The 16,480-nt window shown below is 56.7% G+C and overlaps 1 protein-coding gene across 1 annotated transcript in view; it reads right to left on the bottom strand.

Moving 5' to 3' along the window:
• SORCS2 (sortilin related VPS10 domain containing receptor 2) overlaps window positions 1-15,779 on the bottom strand; it is a 467,883-nt gene extending 452,104 nt beyond the window's left edge. The window contains exon 1 of the mRNA XM_069495848.1: window positions 15,306-15,779. Coding sequence (XP_069351949.1) covers window positions 15,306-15,779 — 474 coding nt within the window. The remainder of the gene's footprint in view (window positions 1-15,305) is intronic.
• Between the last annotated feature and the right edge of the window lie 701 nt (window positions 15,780-16,480).

Below are 16,480 nucleotides of genomic sequence, written 5' to 3'. Positions count from 1 at the left end.
ACCTAACTGGGAAGATGCGACCAACCAGCCAGAACAGCCCCGTGCTGAACCTTGTGGTGTGGACTATAATTCCTAGTAGGGCTGGGAGAGAGGGGGACCTGGGGCCAGGTGAGAGGAGGCAACTTCCAGGAGCCAAAGACCTGGAGAGATTTCCGGAAGCCTCCCCTGCACCCCACCCCCACCTGTCCTCATAGGAATTGCTCTCCCACGGCTGCAGGAATCTGGGGCAGGGAGACCACAGAAATTCAGGGATTTATCCACACAGATGACTGGGAACTTTCCTGATGGAATTATGCAGAAACAGATGCCAAATAACATTCATTATCTACTTCCACTACTATAAAAAAAAAGTCCATTCCGTTTTCTTCCGGGTGGAGAGAGGACAGAAGGGGTTAGGGATCAGCCGCGACAGAGTTGGAGCCCCTCCTCACACCCTGCGCCTCCTCTCCAGGCGGCCCCACCTCCTCATACCTGCTTCCTTCCCTACCATCTGTCAGCACCTGTGCGTCCTGAGTGGAATTTCAGGTGGCTGATCTGTGTCTTTTAAAAGGTTTCCTACCAATGTCAGGAGCCACTGTCCCAGCATCAGTGCCGCCTGCGCCCTGCGGACGCTTCTTTCTGGGCTCTCTGTCCCTCTCCCTAACACATGTGCTCCCCCTCCCTGGGGGAGAAGCTTCTCCAGATTTCCCCAGGGGCAGAGGTACAGGGAGCTGCAGGTCCTTGCTGGAGGAGGAACCCAAGCCTTGGGGTTGGGGACAGCAGTTCAGGCTCTGGTGGCAGGGCTGAAGGGAGAAGGCCACCCAGGGGAGAGCGAGGCTGCCTGGGGGAGAAGGGGCCAGGGTGGGTGGGCTTAGGCCAGGAGCGGGAAAGCCTCATCCCAGGTGAGGGCTCATGAATATCCACATGATGTGCTGTCCCCTCCATGTTCCCGTCACCGGTGTCCTTGCCCACCTCCCTGTGAGACTGAGGGTCCTGCCACCCAGGGTGGATCTTTCTGTTGTATGTCAACATGCGCAGAACAAAGCCTGGCACACAGGGGTCTCGGGAAATGTGTCTGCAGAGAAAGAAAGAGGGCAGAGGGCAGAAGACCGGCCCTGCCTCCTTCCGCCTCCTGCGAAGGCCCTGCCCTGGCTACAGTCCCCCTCCTCTTCAGGGGACAGTGCCCACCAGAGGCCATTTGGAAATGCCATGGGAAGCAGGAAGCTCTCTCGGGCTGGGGGTCTGGGAGCAGTTAGCTTCCTTTCCCGGCATGCCACATGGCGGCCTCGGCCCCTACCTGCCCCAGATCAGAAGTCAGGGCGGCCAGCGCCACCCCGGTCCAGGCCAGGGAGGTGGGTTGCGGCCACCTGTGTGCCCAGCTTCTCATCTTTGCCTTTCCTGGGCCAGGATGGCTCCCCACCCAGGCCAAGGGCAGCCGCGGCGGCGGGAGGTGTGCCCCTGGGACCCCCCTGAAGCGCCTTCCTGCCTTGGACAAGCCCCAGGAGTCCCCGGTTCAGATTTCCTCGCACCGCTCAGCCTCGGGCAGGACGGGAAGAAATTTCGACTTGATCTTAGGTGAGCATTCCAGACAGTAAATCATACCAGGAAACCTGTGAAAAGCCAGATGTCAACAAGAAATACTTTCTTTAAAAGTGAACTCGAGGAGCCGAATGTTTCACGAAATACTGCTGGGCTTTGTTTCACTTCAGCAAACTATTCAGGAAAGGCAAGAAAATGTAACCACACAAAATCCCCTTAAAGAAAGAAGGCAAATTCTGATTATTGGCGACTATGCTGTCTTCCTTGGGTGTGGAAAAGCTCACTCCTAAGATCTCGTGGGAGGCGAGAGTGGCAGGAAGATGCTGAGGTCCCCTGGGGAGGGTCACTTAAGTTACCTGCCTTCCCCCACTGCATCTCAACCTCAGTGGGGAGGACTAAGTCCCGCCAGCCCTTTGCAGATGAGGAAACTGAGCCAGGAGGGCCGGGCAGAGAGCATGGCCCAGGCTGCACCCCGCCCACCCCCAGGAGCCCGGACCGTCCGGCCACAGCGGACACCACATCCCCAGCACACCGGCCGGGCCCTGGCCAGACGCCAGGCAAGCTCTGAGAGCAGCACGGTGACGCACCTCGGCTCCCAGCCCAGGCCTTGTGAGCAGAGTGGGGGGGTCGGTGCAGCAGGCACCCCCAGTCACAGCCTCCAAACAGGCACCATTTCAACCTTTTAAAAAGTGACACATTGATGTGAGTTCAAAGAAAAGACATTCCCAGACACAGAATGAAGGGGGAGCCCCAGACATGGACAAAGGTCATTTTCAGGGGCTCCCTCCACAGAGCGCTCCCCCAGACAGAAGAAACTGGTCATTCCTCCGCGGCTGGCCCAGCGGACACGCTCCACTCGGGTGTGGCAGGTGCATGAATGGATGAGCAAATGGATGATGCTTAGAAGGGCACTTGAACCAGAAAGCCTGACTCCCCCGGTTCTCCAAACCTGCTTTCCCCTGGGAGAGCTCTTCCGCGTTTAAACCTATCCCAAAGTCATTTGTCTTGTTGAAAGCTGAGCAAACCCATCTCCTGAGTTTTTTTGTTTCGTTTTGCTTTTTGTGAGTGGCTGGATCAGCGAGGATGCTATTGAAATGCCCTGACTTAATTTTGGAACTGATGCTTTCTCACTGCATAGTCCCTGGCTCCCAGCTGCCCCCCTCGTGCCCGAGGGCAGCGGCTGGGCCAGCGGGAGGCGTGGCGGCACTGTGGCCTGGCTGCACAGCCACAGCCACGAATCCGAGGCCACTAGACTGCTCTCCTCTCTGACAAGGACTCCTCCCAGGCAGGAAGCAAACCTCTCCATCCCTCTGGCAGCTCTCTTCTCTGTAGATACGCATCATGATCTTCACCGCACGGGGTGGAGATTAATTACTGCTTTGAAGAGCTTCCGAGGTTACACATGGAGCAGGCGGCTGGCCAGGGCACCCAGCTCTGTCACTCACTGGCCGCGTGAGCACAGTGGACTCTACTTCCCCAGATTCCTCAGCCAGGGAGGAGGGGGGCTGAGCCTCTGAGCCTCAGAATCAGTGATCCCCTCCTGTCTCCTCATTTCATAAGCCCCCAGTGCATCAGCCAAGCACCAGGCACTGGGGCGACATCAGAGAATGAAACACCGGAAGAAGCCGAAGCCCCTGCCCTCCTCGAGCCCACATCCTTCTCGGGCTGGGGGAGACGGGGTCACTCTGGGCAGGGACTGGGGGTGTGGGGTGGCGGAGAAGATGAGTCCTTCCCACAGGATCCACCTGTCCCCCTCACCTCCCACTAGCCACATCCTACCATCATTTCTACACACGTGTGATTCTCTGCCGGTTGTTTCTCCAGGAGCCCAGGAACTTGGACGGAGAAGCAATGACCTCTCTATTTTCACCAACCCCCACTGAAATTAGGCATTTCCTTCCATTATGAGGTAGGCCACAAGTCACAATAGCATCATTAGTACCTGGGTGTCACCAACAGAAATCACAGATATTTCCAGGGCAGATCACAGTTGTTGTCGATCTCCAAATATCATTTTCACTCATCACAACCTCAAAATTATGGTAGTTATCACACCTACTGCTAGCTCTGGTGGATATGTTACTAAAGAAATCAGTTTTAATATTTTGATAACTTCAGTGCCACAGAATTTGTTTCCTTATAATCTATGTATCTTATTTCATGCTAATTATAAAATCCACATTCTGAGAAAGTTCCATGGACTTCTCCAGCCTTGGGGTGGGTGGGAGTCTACGGCACAGAGAGAGCTAAGAACTCAGTGCCAGGTCAGGGTCCCCGGAGCCAGGAATTCCCTGGGCGTGCGTCCTGCGGCCACCCAAGGTGCCTAACACTGAGCCAGGCACACAGCAACCGCCTCAAATCATGGATGAAATCAAAATAAATGCTCCAAAGGCCCACTCAGTGGTCAAACAATAAATCAGAAAATAAACTTGGCCGGGGTTAAGCAGCATTGATGGGAACAAATTGAGAAAAACATAGGGTTTTTTATTGAGTGCTTTATTTTTACAGAGTGAAAATTGAATTACTTAACTAGTCAATGAGGTAGTCAATTGGGAAAAGTGCCTAAAAGCAGGGGAGGGGGAGAAATGGGCTTGAACTTAGAATGCAAATTGCGGCCCTTAGCGAGCTCGGCAGCTCAGGACAATGCCTTCTGGGAGGATTGTCTTGCCACCCCGGCACGGCGCCAGACCAGCCAGTTTCTGACTTTCCCAGGTGGACGGACCTGGATTTCCTGGGCTCAGGGAGACAGCCCCTCCCTTGGGTCACAAGTGGCATAATCCAGGGGTTATCAGAACAAAACAGAAACAAAAATGACTCCTGTCACGCAATCTTGCTGCTCTCGCCACGGGATTGTCTTTAACGCCCTGAATATTTCTCCTCCAAAGCACAGGCAGGGGATTTTGGGGGGACTGCAGCTGTGCTACTGACCAGCCAGCGGGCAAATCCAAGGCAGCTCGAGAGTGACTTCTGTTGTCCTTAAAACCTCAGGCTCAATCAGAACACTAACACAGAGTCACTATAAGATCCAGCAATCCCACTTCTGGGTAAACACCCAAAAGCTGTGGTCCCCAACCCTCAGGCCGTGGACCGGTACTGGTCCATAGAGGCCTGTTAGGAACCAGGCTCCACAGTAGGAGGTCTGTGAAGCTTCATCTGTATTTGCAGCCGCTCCCCACCACTCGCATCCCCGCCTGAGCTCCACCTCCTGTCAGATCAGCCGTGGCATTAGATTCTCATAAGACCTTGAACCCTACTGTCAACTGCGCATGCGAGGGATCTAGGTTGCACGTCCCTTAGGAGAATCTAACGCCTGATGATCTGAGGTGGAGCTGAGGCAGTGATGCTAGTGCTGGGGAGCGGCTGCAAATACAGATTATCAATAGCAGAGAGGTCTGACTGCACAATAAATGTCATGCACTTGAATCATCCCGAAACCATCGCCCCCGCCCCTGCCCTGGTCCCTGGTGCCAAAAAGGCTGGAGACCGATGCCCGGAAGGACCCAAAGCAAGAAATGAAGCAGACGTGCACACCCACATGCACAGCAGCGCCATGCACACTGGCCAAAAGGTGGAGGCCACCCAGGCTCCACCCACAGATGAACACGTGAACAAGATGTGGGACATCCATGCAGCGCAATATTATTCAGCCATAGAAAGGCAGGAAATCCCGACCTGCTACAGCACGGGTGGACCGAGAGGACATTGTGCTGAGTGCGGTGAGCCAGTCACAGCAGGACAACCCAGTAGGGTCCACTCAGATGAGGCCCTTGGAGCTGTCAGATTCATACGGACAGAGCGTAGAACGGGGGGTGCCAGGGCTGGGGGAGGGCGTGGGGCGTGAGTGGTTGAAGGGGACAGAGCTTCTGTTTGGGAAGATGAGATAGTTCTGGAGATGGATGGTGCTGACGTCTGCACGACAACATGCATGTATTTAGCACCCCCAGAACTGTACAATTAACAAGGGTAGAAACGGTAAGTTTTATGTTACATATATTTTACCACAATTTTTAAATAAATAAAAAATAATTTTTTAAAAAAGAACTCAGGCTCAAGAGTGAAGAAACTCAGACCACATCTCGGACCCTCACTGGCTGTGTGACTGGCGGCCGGTCCCCCCACTGCTCCGACCTTGTCCTCCTTCTCCGTAAATAAGTATGATAATGGCGTCGATTTCGTGGGCGCCTTCCCAGGACCCACTGGGGCGATGCGCAACAGCGGGCACCAGGCGGGGCAGTGGTTATTGACTTTATTATTGCTAATCCGAAGCACTATGTAAACAGCGGGAAGTTATTATTACAAGGTAAAATCACATCACAGGCAGAGCCTGGAGGTGGTCCGAGCGGACGGGTCTCCCGGCCAGGGCCTGGAAGATGCTATCTCCATTTCCCATGGTTCAGAATGCGCCCAGCCAAGGAAGCTCATAAAGAACTCTTTCTGAATTAAAATTGATCTGAATAGGAGCAGCCGCACTCTGCCTGGCTCTTTCTTACTTTAATTTGAACTTAATTTATCTCTGAGCATCAGGAAATGGCGCCGTGCAAGAGATGTGCCCCGCTTGAGTCAAGGCGAGCTCAGCATTGCAGGAAATTATCTGCTTTTGCAAGAAAATTACTAAGGAAGGAGAGTGCTGTTATTTTAAGATCTTCGAGCTGGTGTGAGAAGAAACTAATTAAATGATTGTAATTTTCTGTGCAAATACAGTAACTGACTGCTACAAAAATGCAAAATAAGAAGGAACCTTTCCATCTCAAAAGAACGTTGGAGTTTTAATTTTTTCCCCAGTTTTGAGAGCTCTCATTCAAGTATCCCTACTCAATTTTTAAAATGACAAACGGCACTTCACTGGAATCATGATGACGTGCACAATATGCAGTCTGTAACAGCGTCCCCGAGTCCCGGGCCTTAAGAGAAAAGACTTTGTTGCTGCCCTCAATGGGCTGCATATCAATCCGCGTGAACAAATTGCCTCAGTCTGCGTTTTACAACCTCGCTGGGCAGGTCCAGGATGGTCTGCACTTGTGGGGACCCGCGTGGCTGCAGGACAGTGGTGCAGGGCACTCCCAGCCCCGCCATCCACTTCACAGAAGCAAAGAGCCAGGGTGCCACGAGAGCCAGGCTCACACCCAGGACGGGACAGGAGGTGAGCGGGTGCAGAAGGCACGCCTTCCCCTCTCAAGCCTTGCAGATGGACACCTCAGGGTCCCCAGGGCTTCCCAAGGGGAAGAAGTCGGCAGAAGCAGGTGGCTTCCTGGGCATCCCTACGCAAGCCACAGCGCATCTTCGAAATGGGGCACTTAGGAGGGGCGGGGACAAAATGGGCCCTTGGTAAGAATCTATAAATAACTCATCTTTTGGAGTCTGAAAAAAGAAAACAAGGAGGCCCCCACACAGAAGGCAATTTATAAGCTCTCCATCATGTCTTGCTACACGGGGCAGGCACAGGGATCCTCCACTGTGTCCCAGCTGATTTTCCAGTCACCCCAGCTCTGTGTTCCCTGGCTTCATCTTCGCAAGTCTTAGCCTGACTCTGAAAAATAATCGTAAAATAAAGTAACAGCAACGCCTTGCGAGGCCCGTGCAGGCGCTGGGCTGCATTCTAATCTGAAGGGGCGAGCCGGAGAATGAGGCTAATTTATGACCTCTTTAAAATACTCGCAGGAACCTTCATGCAACTACAAATTAAATAGCCCCTTTATTAAAGTAAAAGTGGATTTGTGAAATATGTTCAGGAACTTTATTAACAGGGCTGTCTTTGTGCCTTCAAGCCAGGCTTCCTGATCTACGGATGTGTCCTTTCCCGGCCCATGGGTGAGCCGGGCTTCCCAGGGCACCACCCCTCTCCTGAACAGTCTCGCCACCCCAGCCTTCTCAGCCCAGGGCCCCCTGCATATCGGCTCCATCTTCACTTCCTCCAGGAAGTCTTCCCAGACTCCCCCATCACACCAAGAATGTCCTGTAATGAATTCCTGTCCAGACTGAACTTTTCACCACAGCGGGAGCCAGGTTGATTTTGCTCATTTGCTGGGCACGTAAGAGACACTCCATAAATATTAGCTGAGTCAAACAGCTACTCCGAGCCAGGTCTTGAGCTGGTTGTAAGAAGAGAATGAAGATGCGAGTGATGTTGGTGCCCTTGGAAGACTGCTGATGAGCAGGGGCCTGAGGTTCTGCTGGGTGGCCCATCCAGGGAATGCCCGGCCCGAACGCCGGCCTGACCTACAAGGATGATCATCCTGGTTGGACAGACTAGGAAACAGAGGCTCAGAGAGGTTCAGCACATGTCCAAGAGTGAACAGCAGGCACGGGGTGAGACCAGCAGTGCCTGATGCTCAGTCCGCATGAAAACCCGCCTCCCTCATTATTACCTAACGAGGTGGCAGTGAGGCTCCAGGACTGTGCCTTCCAAGGCCTCTTCTGCTTCATTCCTGGTTTCTATTTATATAAATAAAATATAAATAAATTAACCAATGTACACTAAAAATACACGTCGGGGTTGGTAGTGACCTTGGCGATGGTCTGGTCCTGCTACTCATTTTACAGATGGTTAAACTGAGGCCTAGGGAAGAGTGGGGACACGAGTGGCCAGCAAGACGGACAGGCATACAGGAGGGGTGCAAGTCCGGCTGAGCGCTGGAAAGCCCAGGGCTCGCAGGGGGTTGGGGGAGGAGAGGGGAGGAAGGGGAGGCAGAGTGGGCATTTGGGGGGCAGGGAGGGATCCAGGGGCCAGACCAGGGCCAAGAGGAGCAGCATAGAGCACACGTGACTCGGGTCCGACTGGGGCCAGGAGCTTCCCACCCAGAGCTGAAGGTCGCCTGCAGCGGCCTGGATCAGGGACATTTATGCTCTTTTTGAGCATGTCCAGCAAGGTGGGCTCAGGGCCCTACCACATTGCTGCCCTGCACCTGGGAGCAGAAGACAGTGTAACCGTCCCCAGGTCTGCCCAGCTTTACACCTAACGCTGCCACTTCCCTGAGACGCACCAAGGGTGGGCTTCTAGCCAGCCGCAGCCTCCCCTGGTCCCACTTCCGTGGAGTGCCAGCCCCTCTCCCCGGCAATGTGTCACCCAGGCAAGGACTCGGCAGGGAAGGGCCCTTTTAGGTCTGTCGAATCAATTTCGGGGCGTGGGAGAGTGTGTTTGGGGCCTCTCGGGCGTCCTTAGAAGCAGCACGAGCAGACCAGCACTTGAGAGGGTGCAGGGAGAGGATGGAATGTGCGGGAAGACGAAGCGGAACCTAAACCCACAGGGAAGACCTCACCTGTTGAACTCGGATGAGAACCCAAATGAAGGCGGCTCCCTGATCCCCAGAGGGGGGTCCTCCAAGGCCGGGGAAACGGCTCAGTGCAGGCAAGCCCAAAGGCAAGAGCCTCCCTGGGGCCCCTGCAGGAGACGCGGGGGCAGGAGCCCCTCAGAGAGCCTGCCGCTCTGCACAGGCACTGGCAGGACGCCCCTCCACCGCCGCTCGCCCTTTCTGTCCCGGGCACCTCAGCTGCTCCCCTCCCCCACCTTGTCAGCTGTCCTCATCTTCCTCCTCCTCTGGCCCATTCTTAGCAATCCAGACCTCTTCCCAGCTGAAATAAACTGTCCCTTCCCGCCCTCCCTCCCCCATCTGTGCCTCCACACCTGCCCACCTCACTCCACGGGAACTGCCACACACGTCAAGGAAAGGAGCCCATCCCAGTGGCTCCAGACCCCTCCTCACTGTCCCAGGGCTGCCACCTGGCACATGACCACCAAACCAGGGCCTAGGTCATGTCTCCCGATTTCTACAAAGTGCAGCCCGCAGCCCTGCAGGCAACACCGTGGAGCGAGGCCTGCCGGCTGCCTCTCACCACCCTCTAGAAAGCAGCAGATTTGGGGACTGAGGTGAGGCTACATGGAGGATTCTAGTTCTGGACCCAATACCCCCCTGCTTCTCCCCGGGGGCTCTCGGCCCACCTGTGGGCTCTCCCAGCAGTGCCACTCTGCATGGTGCAGGGGAGCAGATGAGTGCGGAAGGCCTGGGTCACCCTGGGCACGGGGCTTGCACACTGAGACTCCCCCGGACTCTGGCAGCCCCGCATATGTCCCCACTTGCTGCTGCCTGTGCCTCCACATGGCTTCCCTGGCTCCTGCGTCATTCTTCCTCCCAGAAGGGCTTGCACGGCCCACAGCCAGCTGCTGACAGCAAGTGTGATAGGCATTCAGCACTGGTGGCCACATATGTCCCTTGGCCTCTGTCTGCCCCGTCCCTCTCAAGGTGGCCACTGGCCACCCTTGGTGATGGCTGCCAGGACGGAGAAGCACTTCATCTGGACAGAGGCTGCCACCTACGACGTGCTGACCAGCCACATAACCGGGAGCTGCCCCTCTCACTCCAATCCAGACTCCAATCCAGTCTCCACCCCAAATGCTAGAGGCCGCACGGTGGTGGCCTAAAATTCCAACACAGTGCATGAGATCAGCAGACTTAAACACAAAACCTGTACCCTGTAGCCACCAAGCTCACCTCTAAAGTGGAAGGAGCTGATGTCATGTCACAAAACCATAGCCATCTGATCTGACCCAAGGCTAACCTCGGGCCTTGAAGCCCAGTACTGCTCAGGAAGGAGGAAGCCTGCAAGGCTGAGGTGGCCACGTCCTGTGCCTCCTCACCTGGACACCTCTCCCAGACCTGCTCTCCCCTCCCTCAGCCCCCTCCATGGCCCTGGTCCAAGACTCACACTGCAGCAGCCTCCTCCCTGAGCCTCTGTCCAGAGGTGTCACCCCCACCACCCTTACCAGCCCCACCCCCCATGCTGCCTCCAGGACTCTTCCTGAATCGGACGCAACCTTGATACCATTCGCTGAGCTCTGGCTACAAACCAGGCTCTTATCTAAGCATTTCACATGGAATAGCTTACTTACCCTGCACAACAAACCTATGCGCCTTTGCTGCTCCCATCTTCAAGGTTATATGGGAGAGGTCCAGAGATGTAGTCCCCTTGCCCAGGGTCCCAGAGCCGAGAGGCACAGGGCCAGGATGCAAACCCAGGCAGGCTAGCTCTGAGCTTAACTGCAATATCCACTGCCCCACACGGCCTCACTGGACTCTTCAGCCTCGAGTATGGGGGTCTGTCAGGAACGAACTGTAACTTACTTTTTCCAAACTTTTTTCCTCTGGTTTCTCTCCATGCACAATGCATTCATTCTCTCTTTATATAACACATATAAACCTTCAAATTCCTACCTATCAGAACTTGCTCAAGCTGTTTCTCCTTCTGGAATGTTCTTCTCCATCTCCCATATACTCCATCTATTCATTCTTTAGGCCAGCCCTGGTGTCACCTTTTCCATGCAGTCTTCCCTGATTTCCCCATCAGTGCCATCAGGGTAAGATGACACCACTTCCTCATATCCTACGTGTTCATGTCCACCTCTTCTCACCCACTAGACTACTCGGAGCTCCACCATGCTAAGTTCAGGGAATGCAAAGGTAGTTGAGATCTCTTCCCTACTACTGGGGGCTGAATTGTGTCCCCACCAAAATCCATATGTTGAAGTCCTGACCCCTAGCACCTCAGAATGTGACTGTATTTGGACACAGGGTCTTTACAGAGGTAATTAAGGTAAAATGAGGTAATTAGGGTGGGCCCTAATACAAAATGACTGGTGTCTTATAAGAGGAGATATGGACACAGACCACGTGAGGACACAGGGAGAATATGGCCATTTGCAAGCCAAGGAGGGAGGCCTCAGAAGGAACCAGCCCTGCCAACACCTTGATCTCAGACTTCCAGCCTCCGGGACTGTGACAAAGTACATTTCTGTTGTTTAAGACGCCCGGTCGGTGGTGCTTTGTCATGGCAGCCCCAGCAAACGAACACACCCGCCCTTAAGGAACCTGACGTCCGGCGGCTGCCATAACTGAACTCCCACACAACTCAGGGTGAGGCTCTGGGTGTTATAATAGAAGAAACTGCCATGGACGGCCTGTTCTTGACCTTTTAACCCAGAGAAACAAGTTTCAGAAGCTCTTCTGATTTGCAGCTCTAGGTCTCTGGGCATGAAATATGCACAGATATCGAATTCATCAAGATGGGGAACAGAGAGTGTGGGTGATCTGCTCAGAACGATCTCTGCATACAACTTCCTCCGACATCTCCTACCGTGTGGACACAGTGCAGAGCAGACACAGAAAATGGGGAGGGGGAGGGGGAGGGCAAGATAGGGGAGGGGAGGAGAGAAGAGGGGAGGGCAGGCCAGGGAGGTACTGATCTGCCTGGGGGACAGTGACAGAGGTGAACCAACTGGACCTGGCTGCAGGAAGCTTGCGTTCAAGCCACAGGATGCATGAGAGTTGAAGTTCAAGTATCATGAGGGCAGGAGCCGTGCTTAAAATAAGCGCACAACTTCCCAGAAACGGTAAGAAGGGGATGGGGCCCAACACATTCCCATCGGGGTAACATGAAGCCGCAGCCACAGAAGCAGACCAGCACTCTGTAATATTAACCCCCTCCGAGTAACGCCCCTGCCTCCGAGGGAGGCACAGCAGCCACCGCCAAACCCGGCCTGTGCACAGCCCCTCCTGGATCCGTAAGGGGTAAGACGGGCGGGTTTCAATGAAACATTAACTTCACACGTAACAATTTGTTTCTCAACGTCAAACAGAGAGGCAGTGTTTGAACTTCGAGCAAGTCCCTTCCCTATCTCCATGGGAGCGAGGAGAATCACGCCTTTGAAGGAAACCCACATATGTTCCCAGAGCTGCAGCGACAGGCCCTGTCTCCCAAGCAGCCTGAATCTTTCGGCTCCTTTTTGTGAGATGCTCTCAAATGCCACTTAAAAAGTCCAGCCCCCTTGTCAATTTTTTTTTTTTTTTAATTTCGAAGAATACCTGACACGGTAAAGTAAACATTCTCTCTACTCACTTGACCACATCTGCAGAGGGCAGTGAGCAAGTCAGAGGAAATACATTTTTATAAAGGCTCCGTTCAGCGAATCAGCCTCAAGTTCCTTCCTTTCCGGTTGTAGCTTTCAAAGATGGGGTTTGCAGGCGGAGGCGAACCAACTGCCAAACCCTGGCTAAAATCTCTGGCCCTGTGGCTGCCAGTTGAGGATAGAGGAATAAAGCGCAACCCTAAGACTCGTTGTGTGCCGAGGAGACAGTACTATGCATGCAACAAGCACGGAGAAAATAGCAATTAAGAAAAATAAATAAGAAACAGTTTTACTTAGTTAGCTCTTGGTAACAGCTCTCCCTCCATTGCTTCTGGGTTTTCTCCAGGCAAGACAAAACTCCCACGTCATCCCCTGCTCCGCAGCTGCAGGACAGCCGACTTCCCAGAGACACCAGTCTCCCCGGCTATCCAGGCCAGAGAACAGGGTGTGGGGGAGGCAGCAGCGCCAAGGTTTTGAAGCCGAATGCCTGGACCCCACACGTCCATGCTGTCCCCTCTCCCCACCCCACGGACGCCACTCTCACCAATCGTATGGGGTAGCCCTGGCTCTGCCTCCTGAGCGTCTGCCAGTGCCAGGCTATGCCCACCTTGCCACACCTCATCCCTGTCCCTCACTTCCCACTGGCCAGAGCACATGTGTCCCTCAAAGCTCCTCTCCGGTTCCCAGACTTTCTCTGCTCCACAAAAAGAAGTCCACATCAGCCCCCACTCCCGCCACCCACTCATGACCCCCCACCCCAGTGTTCACGGCCAGCAGCCAGTATACAAGCCCACCCAGGCACAGAGCAGTCATTTGACCCAGCACTGCCCTCAAGGGCCAAAGCCAGCTGGGCTCCTCTGACAGCACCCTCCCCGAGGCCCCCTCCTCAGCTCTCCCAGGGAAGCCGCCTGTGCCCAAACTCTGAGCTCAGAATGGGGCTGGGCTGGGTGTCAGCCCATCCTGATGGCAGCCGGCCCCATCTCCTAGGGCTCCTCCACCTTGCGATCTCCTCTCTTCACTGACCCCTCCCCATGAAGCTAAGTGACAAAAGGCGGGAGTACACTGCTGAAGCAATGTCCTCAGTAGATGGGGTGGGGGTCAGATATTTCCGGCTCCACAGGATTTACCTTCAGTGTGTTTATTTGGTCCTTTGAGCTCTTGGTTTTTGAGTTACCTTTCAGCCCGACTTCTAACTTACGGTACCGGCGACACGGTTTGTCCACGAGTACTGGGGAGTGCTGAAGGCTGGGCCCAGCCGACACCTGGTGTCCAGCCTTCTCTCAAGATGCAAATGGGGAGGGCACCCCTAGGGCTCTTCCAGGGACAGATACGGCCACCTTCTGGAAGGCACCCCCAGGCAGTGCCCCAACTGCCCCTGCTGGCCCGCTTTGCCCAGGGCACCAGCTGTGCCCTCTGAGGGCCGTTAGTCTGACTGCAAATGCCAGAGATGACCCCAAACCTTGCCTGCACCCTGGTAGCCACCAGCTAGCTGGGGAGGGGGCCAGCAGGACATGGGGCTCCTGATTCCAAGTCCACTCAGTGCTGCCCTGTACCCCAACACATTCCCTGCCCCCTCCTCCTCCTCCACACAGACCGCAGCCCCTGGAGTAGCCCAGGCCACATCAAAGAGAATGGTAAAAGTGACAAGCCCAGGTGACCCTCTTTCCTGGCCACAGACACTGGCGATCCCCACCCACACATGCCACTACCAACACACACAGTGACCCCGGCCCTGTGCTGCGTCTGCAGAACTTTGGCACCCTGGAGCAAGGAGAGGAGGTGGGCATCAGCCACCGGGGGAGACCCTAGTGGACAGCCATGCTGGGGTGAAGGGAGGTTCCCATCTCCCCTCCCCACGCAAATGTGCCCTCCCCTGGGGACTCAGCAACCACCCCCCACCTCAACCCTTCTCCCAAACCTGCAAAGCTAGAGAGGACACACCTGGGGCTGCCCCAAGGTGACCCCAGAGTGACCACTGGCCCTTTCCCCAGAGAAAAGCGAGGCTAAGGCAGCCCCCCGGGAAGGATTGGAAGGGATCCCTGCGCCCCCTGAGTGCACCACCAAAGGATGGGGTAGGATCCCCCCAGGATGGGAAGCACAGGCTGGTGGGTGGAGGAGCAGGAGGTCCCTCACAGAGGTGGCTGTGCGGGAGGGGTGGCAAACTTCCTGCTGGAGCGAAGCCCAGGTAGCAACAAGGTGGGGGGAGGACAGGGAGTTCGCGGCCACGGCACAGCTCCGAGTCCCAGAGCTCCGTGTCCAGAGGCAGCGGGGATGAACCCGGGGACATGCAGGTCCAGGCGCATCCCGGCTCGTCCGGCGCCAGGACCTCCAGGCAGCCGCGGGTCACACTGAGGGAATCCGGGGAGAAGGGTAACCCTGGAATCGAGAGCTCCAGAATAGGACACCGAGCAGACCCGGGAAGTGCCGGAGCCTGCGGAGGCGCCACCTGCGGGGTCCGGGTAGACCAGGGTGGGGGGATACTGGAGCCAGAAGTCCCAGAACGCGACCCTGAGCGGAGCAGGCAGAGTGTTGGGTCCATCGAGGCAACAGGAGCTGGGGTTATCCCCAGGACCTGGAGGTGGCTGGGCAAGCCTCTGAGGTCCTCCCTATTAACCCTGGATCTAGAGGCCAGTGGGGTAGCCCCCGAAGTGCCCACAGATTCCGAAATGTCCCCTGAGGTGAGACAGGCTCACATATCTGAGGACCTCTCCCCAAGTATCCAGTGACTGGAGGCCAATAGGGGCACCGCCGAGATGACCAGTGTCCCCAAGTCGCCAAAACGCCCAGGATGACCGCGGGGTGGTCCGAAAGTGGGGGGCCGTGGCAGCCCCCCGGGGTATCCCGAGGTGTCCCAGGCAGGGGCCTCGGGGAGGACACGGAGGTCACTTACGCTGCTGTTCTCGCCCGTCCAGTGCACCATCGCCTGGTTGTGTGTCGCGTCCCCCTTGAGCACGAACGACGTGCTGATGAGCGAGACCTGCGCCCGAGAAGCCGCTCCGGCCACCGGCGCCGCCCGCGCCCAGCGCCCCTTGCCCGCGGCCGGGGCGCTGTCCTCGCCGGGACCCGAAGCGGGACCGGGACCCGGACCCTGGGTGCTGGGTTCCACGCCGCGCGCCTGCCGGTCCTCGCCGGCGCCGGGCTCCGAGCGCCCTGCGGGCGGGCTGCGCGGCAGCCGGGTCAGCCTGGCGCGGGGACCCAGGCGCCCGAGCTCGGGAGTGCGCCCGGCCGCCCCGCAGGCGGCCAGCAGCAGCAGCAGCAGCAGGAGCGGCCGCGAGCGTGGCGGCGGCGGCGGGGCCCCGGGGCTCGGGGCTCGGGCGGCTGGGCCGGGGCCCTTCGGGGCGCGCGGGGGCCCCCGGTGCGCCATGGTCGCCGAGGGGCGGCGGCGGGCAGCGCGGGCGAGGGAGACCGCGGCCGGGAAAGCGGGAGGGCGCCGGGGAGCGCGAGCGAGAGCGCAGAGAAAGGAGCCGGCGAGGGGAGGGAGTCGGCGGGAGGAGGGGACTCGGGCTCGGCCGCCGCCGCTCAGCCGAGGGCGCACCGCCACCTGCCGGCCGCCCGCGCGCCCCGGCGCCGGCCTGGAACGGGCCCCACCTCCAGGGGCACGGGTCCCTTTACTCTCCTGTTCCTTCCTCCTCCTCTTCTCTCCTCCGCCCTCCCTCCCTCCTTCCCTCCAGTCCCTCCGTCTTCGTCCTCTCCCGTTCTTCCTGTGTTTACTGAGCACCTGCTCTGGGCCAGCCGCGGTTCCAGGAGCGGACACAACAGCCAAGTCCGTCTGGGAGCCGACAGCCTGTAAGGGAGACAGATCACACCCAAGTGTACAGATTTACAGGCGAAGTAACTCCAAGAGCCAGGACAGATTATAAGGGCTCCTCCTCTAGGGGCCTCTGAAGATATGGCTGCGGGGAGGGACTGAGGGCCCTGAGACCTTCCAGGGCGTGGGAGGGCACGTGCAAAGGCCCCAAGGTGGCCCCAGGTGGAACCTACTCCAATGGTAGCCAAGACTTCAGGACGTGGAGACAGCGGCTTCATCTCCTAACCAGGGACCACCAATGGGCAGCCCCTAAACAG

Source organism: Eulemur rufifrons, chromosome 20 (genome assembly GCF_041146395.1).
Source record: "Eulemur rufifrons isolate Redbay chromosome 20, OSU_ERuf_1, whole genome shotgun sequence".
In the NCBI taxonomy this organism is placed as follows: domain Eukaryota; kingdom Metazoa; phylum Chordata; class Mammalia; order Primates; family Lemuridae; genus Eulemur; species Eulemur rufifrons.
This window is presented reverse-complemented; position numbering and strand designations above follow the sequence as displayed.